A 15,110-nucleotide genomic window follows, 5' to 3' on the forward strand; every position below is an offset into this window, starting at 1 on the left:
AAAGCATTCTTCCAAATATCTTTCTCTATGTTCATCAGAACAAAGAAATGTATACAGATTTGTAACAACTGGAAGGTGAGAAGGCCTAAAGGATGAGAGAAGTTTCATTTTTGGGTGAACTATCCTTTCAAGGACAGTGTTTTGTGTTCACTATAGTAGTCAAATACGTTGCAACCACAAAATCCAATGAGGAACAATGGGCCACGATCTTCCTCTGAGCTCAAACGGCAGAACTCACATGCGGATTAAAATACATCAAAGCAGCTATCGGATATATTTTCAGCTACAGCCAAGAGTGGTTTCATAGTTTGACACACAATCTACACGCTTGACGAGTATGGTGGCGGTATGAGCTACATAACCGTTTTGAAAGTAACACTCATTGAGCTCTGATCATTTCTCTGCGTGGCCTACTTCCATCACATGAACGTTGTTCGCTGTGAGGTTCACCACAATCACAGGTGGGCGGAGTTCACAGAGCTCACAGACAGTACAAAGAGCATCACAAGTCAAAGCTGATAGTGCTACGCTGAACTTTAGTGGGACTGGAATCATTATCTTTTAAAACATCACACAAGCAAAAGTGACTTCTGGTCTAGGTGATGAGATCGGATGCGGGGAGGGTTTGTGATGAGGGGGCATACAGCAGCGATGGGCGACGGGTTTCAAAAATGTCGGCCTCTTCCTCGCCTAGCACGTCATGCTGAAGATTCAACGCATGTGAGTGCACCCTAAACTTCTTTTGGGTTACATACAATAAGCAAGCAAATACTACCACTATCAAGGAAATCTTTTGTATGAATCTGTTTAACATGTTCAGAGGTGTTTTTTTAACATCTGGTTTCTTACTCAATACTAATGCTGTCATTGGAAATGTGTGCTGCCATTTTTGTTTTGTAAATATCAACAAACAATGAATTGATATTGGTTTCAAATCAGTTACAGCCTCCTATATACATAAAGATCTGACAGTTTACAGATGACAGGGTTTTTTATGCTTTGTTTAATCAATGCCATAAGAACAAGAGGTATTACATATTCAAGTCACATTGACATTAGCTGCTAGAGAGAAACAAAAATAGAAAAAAGAAATAGAATTACATAAATTTCAATGTTTTCAGAGCATTACATGTTTTCAGTGCTTTTTTTGTTTGTTTCAAGAGATCTACACACAATTTGAAGTACAGATGAAAGGGTTGACAACATCACATTTCGCAAGTCTCACGTGTGTGAAAATGCTGCTGCCGTTTCTTCTGGTGTTGCTAAACCTTGTTAAAATAAGGGGAATCATAATAAAATCACCAAGTAATTGATAAGCAATTTAAAAAACAGATTTGATATATTATTTGTAATGCAGAAAATATGAAACATACTGCACTGTAAAAAAAAATGCTGTAGTTTTGCAGCTGTGCCAGTAACTTACTTTAGATTTATATTTATCTAATTTATTTGCAACCGTTTGTTCAAACATAAATGAACATTAAACAATAACACATCTTTAGCTGTACTGAAGAAAAAAAAACATAAAATAAAAGCCTCAAGCAAAGCATTCTGGGAACCCGAAATCCTCATCAACCTTTTTCTCTTTTTTTCTAATTTTGATTCCCAGAATGCTGTGCACGATGCTGTTATTTTATAGTTTTATTTCTGCAAAGATAAAGATTTGCTAATTTTGTAATGTTCATTCATCGTTGAAGACACTATTGCCAGTATATTACAAAAATGTAAATTTACAATAAGGTAATGCCATTTTTTTTCCACAGATTTTTTTACAGTGTGTATTTACAGTTTTTCACCTATCATTTCCTTGAAGCATGTATGTATAATGCATTATAAAGAGTTATTTAAGGGTTAAATGCATTATAATTCTTCGTAATGTGTGTTGCAATGCATTATCTCTAGTTGTAAAGAATTATAACCAAAAAAAATTTTTACGTAACAATGAATTGCTAAATGTTATAATGTAATAACTGTAAAAAAAAAAATTAAAAGACAGTACAATGCATTAAAAGGTGCATTACAATGCTTTAAAACTACTTTTATAATGCATTATTTATTAGATTAGATTAGATTAGATTCAACTTTATTGTCATTACACATATACAAGTACAGTGTAACGAAATGTAGTTTAGGTCTAAACAGAAGTGCAATTAGCAAGTGCAGATATACAGTGTGAATAAATACAGAATACAATATTAGGAAAATAATTTACGATGGCCATGTACTATGAAAATATGACAATCGGTATGTACTATGAACAATATAAACAGAAGGCTATCTACTGTGAACATTAGTGTACAGGAGGTTATGAGCAGATAACAATATAGACTATACAATAGTGCAAGTGACTTGAGTGTGCATTAGTTACAGACATTAGCTATTAAAGTTACAGTGCAGTAGATGAGTTGATGCGGTTATTAAAGGTACGGTGCAATACATGAGTAGATGCAGATATACAGTTACAGTGCAGTAGATGAGTTAATGCAGTTATGAAAGTAGTCCATTAGTGCAAATGAGCATTCAGTGTAATATTCCTGGTGTGCAAGTGAGCAGTATTATACATGCTTCAAGGAAAGTGTTACCAAATATTCTTTCAGAAAGATTTCCCGGTATAGAGCACTGTTACCAAGGAACTGAGACAAAGAGAACGAGAGAGAAATGACAGCGAGAATAAAATACAAATGAAAGGATGTGGGCTTGGAGAAGTATTGCATTTCCTTTACTTCTTATTTGCAAACATGTCAAACAGTGATAAGAGCCGTCCTAGAATGGAGGAGCTTAGGCCTGCATGAGCGGTCCAGTCACGTCTCCTGAACAGCTTCGATCATGATAAACGAATCCAAAGATGAAACCACAACCACCGGCAACAGGTGAGCGAGAACAAGAACACAACTATAATTTGTGGAAATCTTATTGACATTACATTGAAAGCATTTTACATCGCTTAAACAATCGTCCCATGTTTTCCATGACACCAACCCTTGCTTCTTGCGGTGAACATTCTACTAGCACGCTACCCAACGGGGTTACTGGAGTTCAAACAAAAACCCTGAGTCTGCTGCAGGGGTTACCCTTGTGTCAGGACGCTTGGGCTCCCAAAAGCCCCTGGGACAGACACGGTGCCCACACTGCTCTATGGGGCAGACCTGTCGGGGTGGGTGATTTCTTTCATTCGTTGCTTGGAGATTCAAAACAAATGACCAACCCTAAACATAACGTGTGGTTTAGTATGAAAGATGAGACGGGCTTAACACATTCTCGTACAGTATCCAGGGAACGGAATATTATTGCATACACTATAGAGAGAGATTGCAGAAGTAGAGTTAGATAAGAGATGTGTACAGGCAAGAGAACTGCAGGACTAGTGCACTTAAAAAGAAGTAGAGAGGTAGTGAAGCAGTTTCGGTAGTTGTAGAACCTAAGGTAAAGTTTGGTACACTCTTAAAAATAAAGGTGCTTGAAAGGTTCTTCACAGCAATGCCATAGAAGAACCATTTTTGGTTCCACAAAGAACCATTCAGTCAAAGGTTCTTTGAAGAACCGTCTCTTTCCTACTTTTTATAATCTTTTTCGCCACAAAGATCTTGTTGTGAAACGTATGTTAAAGGTTCTTCATGGAACCGAAAGGTTCTTCTATGGCATCGAAGAACATATGGAAGCACCTGTTGTTGTCTACACCGGAGGCGACATGACAACCTGCTTGTTCTCAATGGGTTTGTCCTGTCGCATCCGATGTGGACAATTTTTTTATTTAGAATTGGTTCTAATGCTTTTCTAATGTCTTTTGTCGTGACGCGTTCCATCCGGTGTAATACTAGCTTCACACCAAATGCAATCAATCGCGTTCCACATTCTTCATTACTCGCAGTTTGCGTCTATACGCGTCTTTGCATTGACTTTGTATGTAATTTGCTCACAAAAAACGCTTAATTCGCGTTTGGTGTGAACCCAGTATAATGCTGGGTTCACACCAAATGCGAATAATCGTGTTCCAGGCTCTTAATTACTTGTGGGAAAAGTGATCTTTTTATAACTTTTTATAAATAATATTTATATGTGACAAATATTTTCAACCTTCCCAGAAGACGAGATTGACGCACGTTCGCAGCTATCGCAGCGCCCGATTCACGTCTATACGTGTCTTTGCATTGACAATGTAATTTACTTGCCGAAAAAATGCTTAATTCCGGTTTGGTGTGAACCCAGTGTAAGAGTATAAGTACAGTTTACATTGCATTGTAGTAAGTAATGCTAACATTTGTATTGATTTAGTATGATGGATCTACAATTTACTTTGTTCGGTGCTTTTGTTACCTAAAACGGCATTTAAAATATCAAAAAAGCATTTAAATTTCTGTTTGGAAAATGGTAAATAAAAAGTCTGTGCCAGGGAAACGCTTTAAATCTAATAGATATTGATCAAAAAAAGCACTGTCACTTATTCAGGTTCAGCACACCCCTGTATCTCTGTATACCTGTAGTGAATGTCAACTTTTAAAACATCTCGTTTCACTTCCTCTGTGATTTTTGTGGTTCTTCTAATTCTCTATACTTACTGTCATATCAATTTCAGGGAATGTTTGCTTGAATGTGGCATCAGTGTTTTCTCCATTCCATTCAAATTCAAATTCAAGTTCATTACTCTCACTGTCACTTTATTTTTAGCTTTCCTTTGGCACGCACTTGTGCACATTGACTTCCTCTTGTGTGTGAGAGTTTTTGCTCACCGAGTGAACGTTTCCTTGCAGTCTTCAAGTGCTGTCACAGACTCAAGACTAATGATCTTTATCTGTCCAGGATATCAAATGATCAACATGTTTCTATACACAGAGCTTTTTGGTGGTGGAAGGGTCTTCGCCTGATGAACAGCTCCTGTGCATATCCGTAGGGAGGGAGGGCGAGCCGGTCAAAGACTTTCCCCTCGTGACCACAGGCAAAGGTACTGATAACCTGGAAAAGACAAGTGTCCAGGATACTCTCAATCGATTCTTCTATTGGAGACAGTGAGGATTAAAGGAGAGCAAATGGACACTTTGCTCCAGAAAAATAGATTCAGACTTCTGTAGTTTGGGAAGGGATGTTGACACTTGTCAAGAAGTTATATAAGCACAAATGTTTTCGACCCTTTAGTATAGGCTAAAGCCATGTCATTGAAAACCGGTTTATTACTCTTTCTTCTGTGGAATATAAAAGGAAATCTTTTATACACAAGAGAAAGGTGGTTTTATACAATGGAAGTCAATGGGGGCCAAAGTTATTTGGTCTTTGAAAAAAGCTTCTTTTGTGTGATCGGCAGAAGAAAGAAAGTCATACACATTTGGAATGACATGACGGTGACCCTATTGAAAGAAAACAGCATATGCTGGTTAGGTAGGTTTTAAAGAATGGTAGCTGGTTTCTGCTGGTTTAAGCTGGTCTTGTGCTGGTTTACGATGGTCCTGAAACCTAGTTAAAACCCATCTCTTCAGTGGATACTTGACAGACAAATGAAAAAATACTTACCCTCCCTCTTTCTCTCAACAGGTAGTGGTCTAGCTTTTGTTGAAACGGGTAACTTTGTATTAGCATCTGTTGTATTATTGCTCCTGAATGACATATCGCTTATTGCTCCCTGAACTCTTTGTAAATCGCTTTGGATAAAAGAACCAGCTTAAACAAGCACATGAGCAGTTTAAACCAGCTCAGAACCAGCACATGGCCAGCTTAATCCAGCCCAGGACCATCTTAAACATGCACATGAACAGCTTAAATCAGCACATCACCAGTTTAAACAAGCTCAGAAGCAGCACATGACCAGCTTAAACTAGCTCAGGACCATCTTAAATCAGCACATGACCAGTTTAACAAGCTCAGAAGCAGCACATGTCCAGTTTAAACCAGATAAAATGACAATTTTAAACCAGCACATGACCAGCCTTAACAAGCTCAGAAGCAGCACATGTCCATCTTAAACCAGCTCATGACCATTTTAAACCAGCTTAAACCAGCACATGACCAGCACAAACCAGTTACCTTTCTTCAAAACCTAACCACCATTTGCACTTTTTTTAACAGGGAAATGCTGCAAGAATGATTCTTTTTAGGTAATTGATTCCAAAAACAGGTACTTAAGTATGTGCCGCTTCCCATGCCCTCCAAAGTCACACTAGCCAACCAAATGTTTTGCATGCTATTAAATCCTGTAACATAACTTCGCCTGAGATATGAGACCTGAGAGCCTGAAGAGCCTTGTTTGCACAAAAAAGTACAGAAAAGCTCCCACGCCGCAGGTGGCACAGTCAAGCATGCTACAGGTGTGAAAACATGCACAAGTGATATAATGTGGCAGATATAGGAATGCATGCGCAACACTCTGTTCAATGCACTGAGGTCACGACTCGGAATGTCCGAGGCTTAAAGAATGTCAATAAACTCTGCACAGTGGTTTGTTCTCTATTTGTGCACACTGAGCTTATATCTTCCTGTTTCCTCATGACATGTGCAATCTTTTCAACCTCATGACTAGTCTGTCCAGTTTCTCTGTCTTACTCACAGGGGCGACTTCTGACTCTTGTCTTTTCCTGTAACAGCTCTTCAGCTGACAACATCTCATCTGGCATTCCCTGATGTCTTTCAACTGCTGCACTTCTACACACTGAGCAGGTCTGAATGGTTTACTTTATTAGTGGCTGCAGTGTGGATTAATGCATCTGATTTGGTCTGTTGACTAGAAACTTAGCACAGGAAGTGTTGAGCGCCCCTGTGTTAGATAATAAATTACAGCAAACATAGCCTTGAGCAAAGAAAATGTTATTTTCTGTGATGGTATTGCAATTGGAAATATTTTATGCTGTTTGTCATATTTTATAGTAAGTCGTATTATCATTATTTATTGCAAAATATATGTCCTACTGGGTAACGCAATGATTGATTATAAATATGCTAACTTTACACACCCCATACATGGTAGATGAATAATATTTATAATTTTTTATTAATTATATTTGTTTACTGTTTATACACTTATAAATAAACTGCTATTTGTGCTTCTGTGAGTCTACAATAACTGTACTGTCTCGTCTGGTGCATTGCATCCAATTCATCAAATCTAATCTAAAAACATTATACTTTTTAACATACTTTTGCATTCTGTTGGTTTAATTTCAATTTCAAATATATATTTTTGACCTCTGTCAGGGATGTGTTACCTGTGTGTTTATTGGTTCCATCATGGGTTTACACCCTTAACAGTCTTTCGGATTGTCTTGCCTCCTCACTTGGTCCAAGTTAGTATCTGTCCCGTCCTTCAGCAGTCTCTTACACCGTTCATCTGCTGTGGTGCCAATGAAACTTCTCAATTGTTTGTTGTGTTTGACTTTCAGAAGCTTGGCTATGTTCATCCTCATGTCCAGAAACTATTAATATGACTCCAGGAACACCGCAAACAGAAATGCCAGAAACTGTCATGTGCACTATACAGGTGATACTGACCTTTCGAGTTTATAGTCTCTGCTTTACACCAATATGTTCTAATTTCTTCAGAACCATTTAAATAGCAAAAACCTTGATCATATTTAGGGGACTGTTCACCCAAAAATGAAAAATCTCTCATCATTTACTCACCACTAAATCGGTCCAATTTGTAATTTCAAGATTGTAATTCTGTTTTGTCACTCGTCTCACACAACTGGAAATCCTTTGTTACACAACCATCGTTCTTCAGTACATTTCTTTTCCTGTCAGCGCCCAATTTAACATCCTGTGGGGCATAAACATACACCGTCTTTCACTAATAAGAAAATCTTCTAAAAGAAACGGTATCGTCTTGTTTTAGTTTTATTGCAATATTGTAAAGCAGCTTTATAAAAATGCCACATAATACATGGATATTATTTTTACATTTTAAAGTGTAAAATAGTTGTCTCGACCGAGCAAGTATAAAGACGTGCAATTAAGCAGCGTTTTTAGGCACAATATCCACTGCCAACAGATCTAGACATGTGGAGCTGGGGGTGGAGGTGGGTGATCGAATGTATTTTTCATGTGTACATCTGTAAGCAAGTTGCAAGTTTATTTTCCCTGACATTCACTTCTCTCATGATTTTTTTGTTGTTGTTCATAAATAAATTAAAATAAATGTCTCTTTGTTGGTAGCTTACAGCAGCCAATGGAGCTCTGTGCTTCATCAATCCCCTGTACCTCCATGAGCATGGCGATGATTGGCTGACTCGTTCTTCAGCCAGCCCACATCTTGCCAACAGTCCAGTCAGCTCAAAGCGAGAGAGGAGGTTAAGCAAAACAAGAGCATGGGAAGGACGGGGACTAAAACAAAGGCCGACCTCTCTCACCAGTGAGAACTCGGGCAGCTTTGATCAGGATAGAGGTAGGTGTTTCATTTCACCTAAACACTAGGTTCCTCATTCATCATTTTAAGTTCAAGGTCACGGTCGTCGTTGGCTCGTGGGCGGCCTTTTTCTTTCGCTTTTCCAGGAGAATGGCCAATAAAAGGAATAGGATCCCTTTGACGACACAGGGATCCAGAATTAGAAAAACTTTCTGAAACAAGTTGGAGTGCTTGGGGAGTGTATCAAATAAAGAAATACTACGTCATACGTCCAACTCGTTTATAAACCGTTGTTGACTATGTAAAGCATGAGAAGCCAGTACGTTTAACAGTGTAAAGAAGTAAGCATGCATGAAATAGCACTAGACCCGATCTTTAAAAGAATTTGACTGAGGAATCCTATGTTCACACTGCAACAGGTTCTGCTGATAAAAAATTAGAGGATGTTTAATGATTCATAAGATTATGTGTATGCACGTTTGTTTCTCAAAGGATCACTTGAGAAGATTCCAGTCTCTCCAGCTACGCCCAGTGGAGTTGTGCTTCGAAGGGGAAGTAGTGCCACCAAGCAAGATCCACTCAAGAGAGGAAGTACAGACTCCATCCACAGTCCACATCCTCAGTCACCGCACCGCGTGTCATGGGTAGAGGACAAGATATGGCTGAACACATCACCTTCTTCTTCTCTGCTTCACCTGCCCTTAGAGCTGGACTCACTGTCGGTCAGTAGTATTGAGGAGGAGTTCGAACCCGTTTCATGCCCCTCCCCATCCCAACAGTCGCCCCGCCTCCCTTTGGCAGATAAGGTGAAGAACCGCCTCTCGGCAGTGGGTCAAGCTCTGGGTGGACTTGTGTCGCCACAGCGGCGACTGACCAAACGGGTGCAGGAGATGGCGGAGCGGAAGGATGGGCCTTTTGCAGAGGCTGTCAAGGCATTTGTAGAGCAGACTCTTGCAGCCGGAAGCGCTCCTGGTGTGACGTGCACCCAGATGCTGCAGGAAGTGCGTTCCTCTCTCACAGCCCTGAGGGAATCACTGTTTGATTATCCAGAGATCCAAAGCATCACAGACGGACTCGGCGATATGCCTGATTTTGAACTGGGTATGACCTTGTATACGTCTTTTATTAGATGTGTGTTTCTTGGGGTCAAACCAGTGACCTTTGTGTTGCTAGTGCAATGCTGTACCAAGTGAACTCCCAAGTCCATTAACACATTTAATACATATTGGTTAGTTATTCATGCAATAGCCGTTGTGTTGATGGTTTTTAATGGATCAAAAATTTGTCTCTACCAACTTCATAACTTGATTCATGTTCTGGTTTTCTGCCTCAGATGCTATACTGGAGCTTGCCCTCCATAAGGCAGCGTTGAAGCCAGTCTACACTCATCTTTACGTTTGCCTGAAGACGACACGCAGGGACGACGAAACACTGCAACGTTTGGAGACGAACAAGAGCACACTGGAGAACCGCAGTCTGGAGGAGCTGGAGGGGGCGGCAGGGGCTGGCGTTCCTGAGACCATCATGATGGAAAAAATCCTGCACCGCTGGACCACAATGCATGAGGCCTACTCACCCAGTAAAAAAGTTCTCATTCTGCTTAAAGTCTGCAAGATTATCTACCATAGCATGAATGCTAATGCTAAACCCGGTGAGTGTTGACTTTATGGATAAAACACTATGTAAAATTCTTAAAGCAAGGCTTACGAGTATTCACGCCACATTCAGAAAGCAGATTAAATCTTCGTTGTTATATGCCAGGTGTGGTTTTTGGGGCAGATGACTTCCTGCCATGTCTGACGTGGGTGTTGCTACGTAGTGATGTTACCACACTGCAGGTTGACACTGACTATATGATGGAGCTACTGGACCCCACACAGCTGCAAGGAGAGGGTAGGCAGTGCACATTCATGCACATGCATATGTCGGACCTTTTCAATTGACTACTACAATAGAGATTCATTCAATTCAAAAGCTTTTTGTGTATTCGCACATTGGTACGAAATTGTCTTTTAGACGAAAACTCAACACACGGTACAATAAAACAATTTTATAAGACAACAAATGATACAACACGATAATATAAGGTAAAACTACAATATTCAAAACTATAAGATTCAGATGAGATAAAACCAACACTTTATCGTCTAACAGGAAATAAAATCATTTATATAAGTAAGATCATTTCTAGCCCTACCCTTAAACTTTCTTAGACTGTTAGGACAATTGTATCAAATGCTAGTGTTTTTAAAAATTAAAAATTAACACTCACAGTGTTTTTATATAATCTTGACGTGTGGATTATACATTATAAACCCTGTCAAAATTAATTTGACCTTTTTTAACATTTTTCTGTATGTCTGGTTAACACTTTGCAATAAGGTTGTAAATGAGTTAATGCTTTTATTTATACATAATCTAACAATGAACAATTCTTGTCATGTTCAGCATTTATTAATCTTAGTTTATGGTCATCTCAGCATTTATTAATACATTTTTGAAACTGTTAACATTAGTTAATGTTCCATGAACATGAATAATCGCATTGATATTAACTAACAATAATCAGTAAAGGAAATGCTGAAAAGTTATATAAACTGAAAAAATAGTTTGTAGAATTTCCTTAATAAAATCCTCATAACCATTTTTAAGTAAATTGCTGCTATAATTCAAGTACGACTTAATAACCAGAATAAAGTAAATTCTACTTATTAAATACATTAAGTCCTTGTTAAAATATCAAGTTAATGTCACTTAAAGTAAACAAAATAAATTACACTGATCAAAATAATGTGTCATCATCTCAAACTTCAGAGATCACTTACTGACATATTGAGACGTACTATTTTTTGCAACATAGATGGTCAAATAAGAAGACACTGGTGGTCTCTGTACCGCTATTAGCACAGTTACTACTCTATATGTGAAACAGCACACTTTATGACTAATGTTGTGCCTCTCTGAGCCGAGGCACAAGCTTCGCTCTTCTGAACAACGGTAACAACTTCAAAAACTCAAACTTATCAAATAATGCCGATACTTTCCTAAATCTCAAAGATAAATCAACACAAAACACGAACAAGTCTTTTTTTATCCAAAAATCTTGAAAATGAATCTCCTAATGCAGTCAGACACGAATCATGCTGGGAACTACAAATCAACTGCCAATCTATTATATCAACTAAAAAAGATGTAGTCTCAACACAAAATAAATAATCAGACTTAATTTGACCAATCTAAATGGGTTTAACATTATCAAATTGAGCTGGATTTACTTTATAATTTGTTCAATTAAAATGACTCAAACAAAATGTACCTGTTTCACAGAACCACAAATACCTGTGCCATAGCTCATGCTTTTACTGTAACATCACCACGTGTAGTGAGTGAACGGTTTGGGTGCGTACTCCATGCAAAGTAGAACAAATTATAATTTGATAATTTATTTAAACTGATCTTTAAAAGAAGCAGCACAATAAAACCTTGTGTTATATTTAACTGCGGAGAGCAACATTTTGCACTTTCACTTTGAGTTTTAACCAATGATAAGTTCAGCATTGTCAAGGTGAACCGATCACTGACTTGTCTATTTGAGTTTCTATGCTTTTTTTTTGTCATTTTAGTAGCGAACACGCTAAGGGGAAATGTATCAGAGGAAAAGTATACATTTGTATACAAATGTAGTGGAGTAAAAGTAAAAGTCTGCAGAAATAAAAAGACCAAATAAAGTACAGATACTGAGATCCACTGTTGTATCGCTAGGGTGTGAGAAAGGCTCATTATAAATTAAATATATTATTATTATTATTATAGTCCTAAATTTAAGGAAAGACCCAGGATTTTTTATTGAACATATTGAACGTAATACACATCTATTATGGCATCAATAAAGGGACATAAACAATAATTAACCAAGGCACATAAAATGAGAAGAATAAAACAGATACCAAGAAGCAATAAATTAAAAATATTCTGAAAGAGAGAAAAAACGGAAACAAAAAAACAGGGAAGGAAACAAAAAATAGATATTATAAGTAGAAGTGTATTCATTCTCTTCAAAAAAGTTTCAGAGCCTTTTTAGTCTTCATATACTCCAATGATGGAAAGAAATTATAAAAACATATCTCTTTTAAAAACAGAAAAATAAGGTTTCATCTTCATACTGCATTTTTTGCATATTTTATTTCTAGAATCAAGATTATGTTAACATAAAAAGCAATGTGTTATCTAGCAAAACTAGTTAGTGACCGAATTTTTGTCTCCAACCAATAAGAAATATTTTCTTAGAAAATCTTGATCAGAAATAGATGCTCAGTTGAGTCAACTGGAGGCGAGGCCCAGGATGTATCTATAGGGATCAAAATGTCAATAATGTTCTACTGTATCAGCCAGATTTACAGAGTTACATAAATTTCATTAGGAAAATGTCAAACTCTGCTTTTCGTAGTCTTACTTTCTCTCTCATTTTCAGGTGGTTACTACCTTACGTCTCTATACGCCGCCCTGTTTTATATCAGCAGCTTTCGGCCACGTCTGGCTAAGCGGCAGCTCAGTGCGGAAGCACACAAATCTCTCACCCAATGGCACCGCAGACGCACTCTTCACTGCAACCAATCACGACGCAGCAGAAACCGTAGGACCATACGCAGACACGGGCCTACAGAGGGAGTCCCTTTCCCATCGGAGGACCATACGAACACACATTCCTTCAACCCAACAGACACCACCTCAATAAACTCTATTGTCCAAGAGACGCTCCAGTGTCTGGATGAAGAACTAGAGGTGGTAGAGGAAGAAGAGGACTCTTTAAATGGACAACAAACACAGTTACAAGAGACATTGAATGCCGAGGATAAAGAGAGAGGTGCTGGTGTAAACTGGAAAGAAGATTAGTGAAAATATCTCAATCCTAAGAGAATAAAGAAGAGTCATATACAGGTTTTGAACCACATTAGGGTGTATAAACATTTGCAGAAACTACCCATTTGATTTTATAAACCTATTTCACTCTTTGGCCACTAGGGGGCACTGTTGTACTTGTGTTTATTCCCCCAAAGATACAGAAAGGTTTATTTGTTTAACCGTACCAAAATAGTTCTGATGGTGTTGACTTGTAAACGTTTATTTTGTTCATAATATTGTTATTATTATTTATGTTTAATGAATTATTTAAATGCTAAACTTGCTTGTTTATTGTACACTAGACGGCAACTGGTATTAATTTTCATCAACCAACAACACACATTATTCAGAGTCAAGACATGATATATCATAAAAAGTATTTCTTTCTATTTCTTTATAAATCCAGTCCTTACAGCTTTCCAGAAAAGTAAATAGGGCACATTAACATGCATAAACACATAAATGTTATGAAATGCAAACGATGGTTTGTACAGAGTCATCCATCTATACACAGCCTGCAGGAACCAGGTAACAAGCTCCATCATGTATTAAAAAGCTTGCATTCAGCATGTTTTGACACACAACAATTTTTTATGTTGAAAGATATATTACATCTCTCCTCTGCAGCAAGAACCAAGCCCATAAATCCTGTTTAGGAAGCAAAGCTACACATGCAACAATGGCACACATTCTGCGGTCAAACCTGCATGATTCGACACTTTTCCATCATGCTTTGACGCATAATTCAACCAGGACAAAGCATGCATTTGATAAACAGGCTTTTGATAAAGTCGCTGAATACAGAGATGGTTAAAGCCCGAGGCGTCTTTTTCGAACCCACACATGCTTGATCACATCTGATCTCTGAGATGATTTGATTGACAGTTCTGTAAGGACTGGAAGCTTGGAGAAAGTTGCTTTTGATGGAGATTAAAAGGGAAGAGCCAATGGCATAATGCTCCCCAGCACTTTCAGAGCAATTATTCAGGACATTAATCTAATGGATGGATCATTAACAACCTGCCTGGATTTGTATGTTTGTACTTTACCACACAAACATTCACACTTTGCATCCAAAATATTTTTCTCCAGTTTTATATTTCTCTAATTTCAACATCTTGTGAAAATGCTTCATGATGGGTGTAAATTGAGATCTGATTCATTTGTACATTTAAATTTGTGCATCTGGCAGATGATTTTATCCAAAGTGATGTGAACTGTATGGTTTTACAGTAACCATAACATCTTGAGCATGTAATTGCACAAGCTGGGGCAAGTTCGATTTGGCTGACACTTTACAATTCATTATTATTAGTTAATGTTTAGCTAGTATCTAACAATAAGAGCAACACACACACACACACACACATATATATATATACATATATGTTGCTCTTATATATTATATTTATATAAACTCAGTTTTAAAAAAATCACAAATCATGTTGTTTTATTGTGCATTCCAATCAATATTTATCAAACTGCAGTTGGTTTGTTTTGATTTAAGCAATAATAACTAACAAAATACAGCTGACTTACACAATAAAGACATGATAACACAATAAAAACATGATAACATAATAAAAACCTGAATTTTGATTTTGATAGAGTTATCTCATTTTGGAAACAAACTGTATATATATATATATATATATATATATATATATATATAGGGCTGTCAAACGATTAATCGTGATTAATCGCATCCAGAATAAAAGTTTGTGTTTGCATAATATGTGTCCATGTATTGTGCATATTAATTTTGTGTTTATGGATACAAAAACATACACATAAATGTATATAAATTTAACAAATTCTTTAGATGTATCATTTATATTCACCAATAATTTAAATGACATATAAACGTTTATACAATTTTATATTT

At 37.4% G+C, this 15,110-nt stretch overlaps 1 protein-coding gene across 2 annotated transcripts; it reads left to right on the forward strand.

Annotated features, from left to right (window-relative positions):
* Positions 1-527: 527 nt before the first annotated feature.
* Positions 528-14,777, forward strand: rinl (Ras and Rab interactor-like). Of its 2 annotated transcripts, XM_056757479.1 has the most exons (12): positions 528-720; positions 2,750-2,870; positions 3,010-3,154; positions 4,831-4,939; positions 6,570-6,642; positions 7,177-7,265; positions 7,362-7,459; positions 8,134-8,362; positions 8,816-9,424; positions 9,657-9,974; positions 10,085-10,216; positions 12,795-14,777. In XM_056757479.1, the coding sequence occupies exons 2-12, from the start codon at positions 2,827-2,829 to the stop codon at positions 13,214-13,216; spliced, it is 2,268 nt and encodes a 755-aa protein (XP_056613457.1). In that variant the 5' UTR covers positions 528-720; positions 2,750-2,826; the 3' UTR covers positions 13,217-14,777. The 2 variants fall into 2 exon arrangements, with proteins under 2 accessions (XP_056613457.1, XP_056613456.1); XM_056757478.1 differs by lacking the exons at positions 528-720; positions 2,750-2,870 and having other exon boundaries at positions 2,904-3,154.
* Positions 14,778-15,110: the final 333 nt, after the last annotated feature.

This window comes from Triplophysa dalaica, chromosome 9 (assembly GCF_015846415.1).
Source record: "Triplophysa dalaica isolate WHDGS20190420 chromosome 9, ASM1584641v1, whole genome shotgun sequence".
NCBI lineage: Eukaryota > Metazoa > Chordata > Actinopteri > Cypriniformes > Nemacheilidae > Triplophysa > Triplophysa dalaica.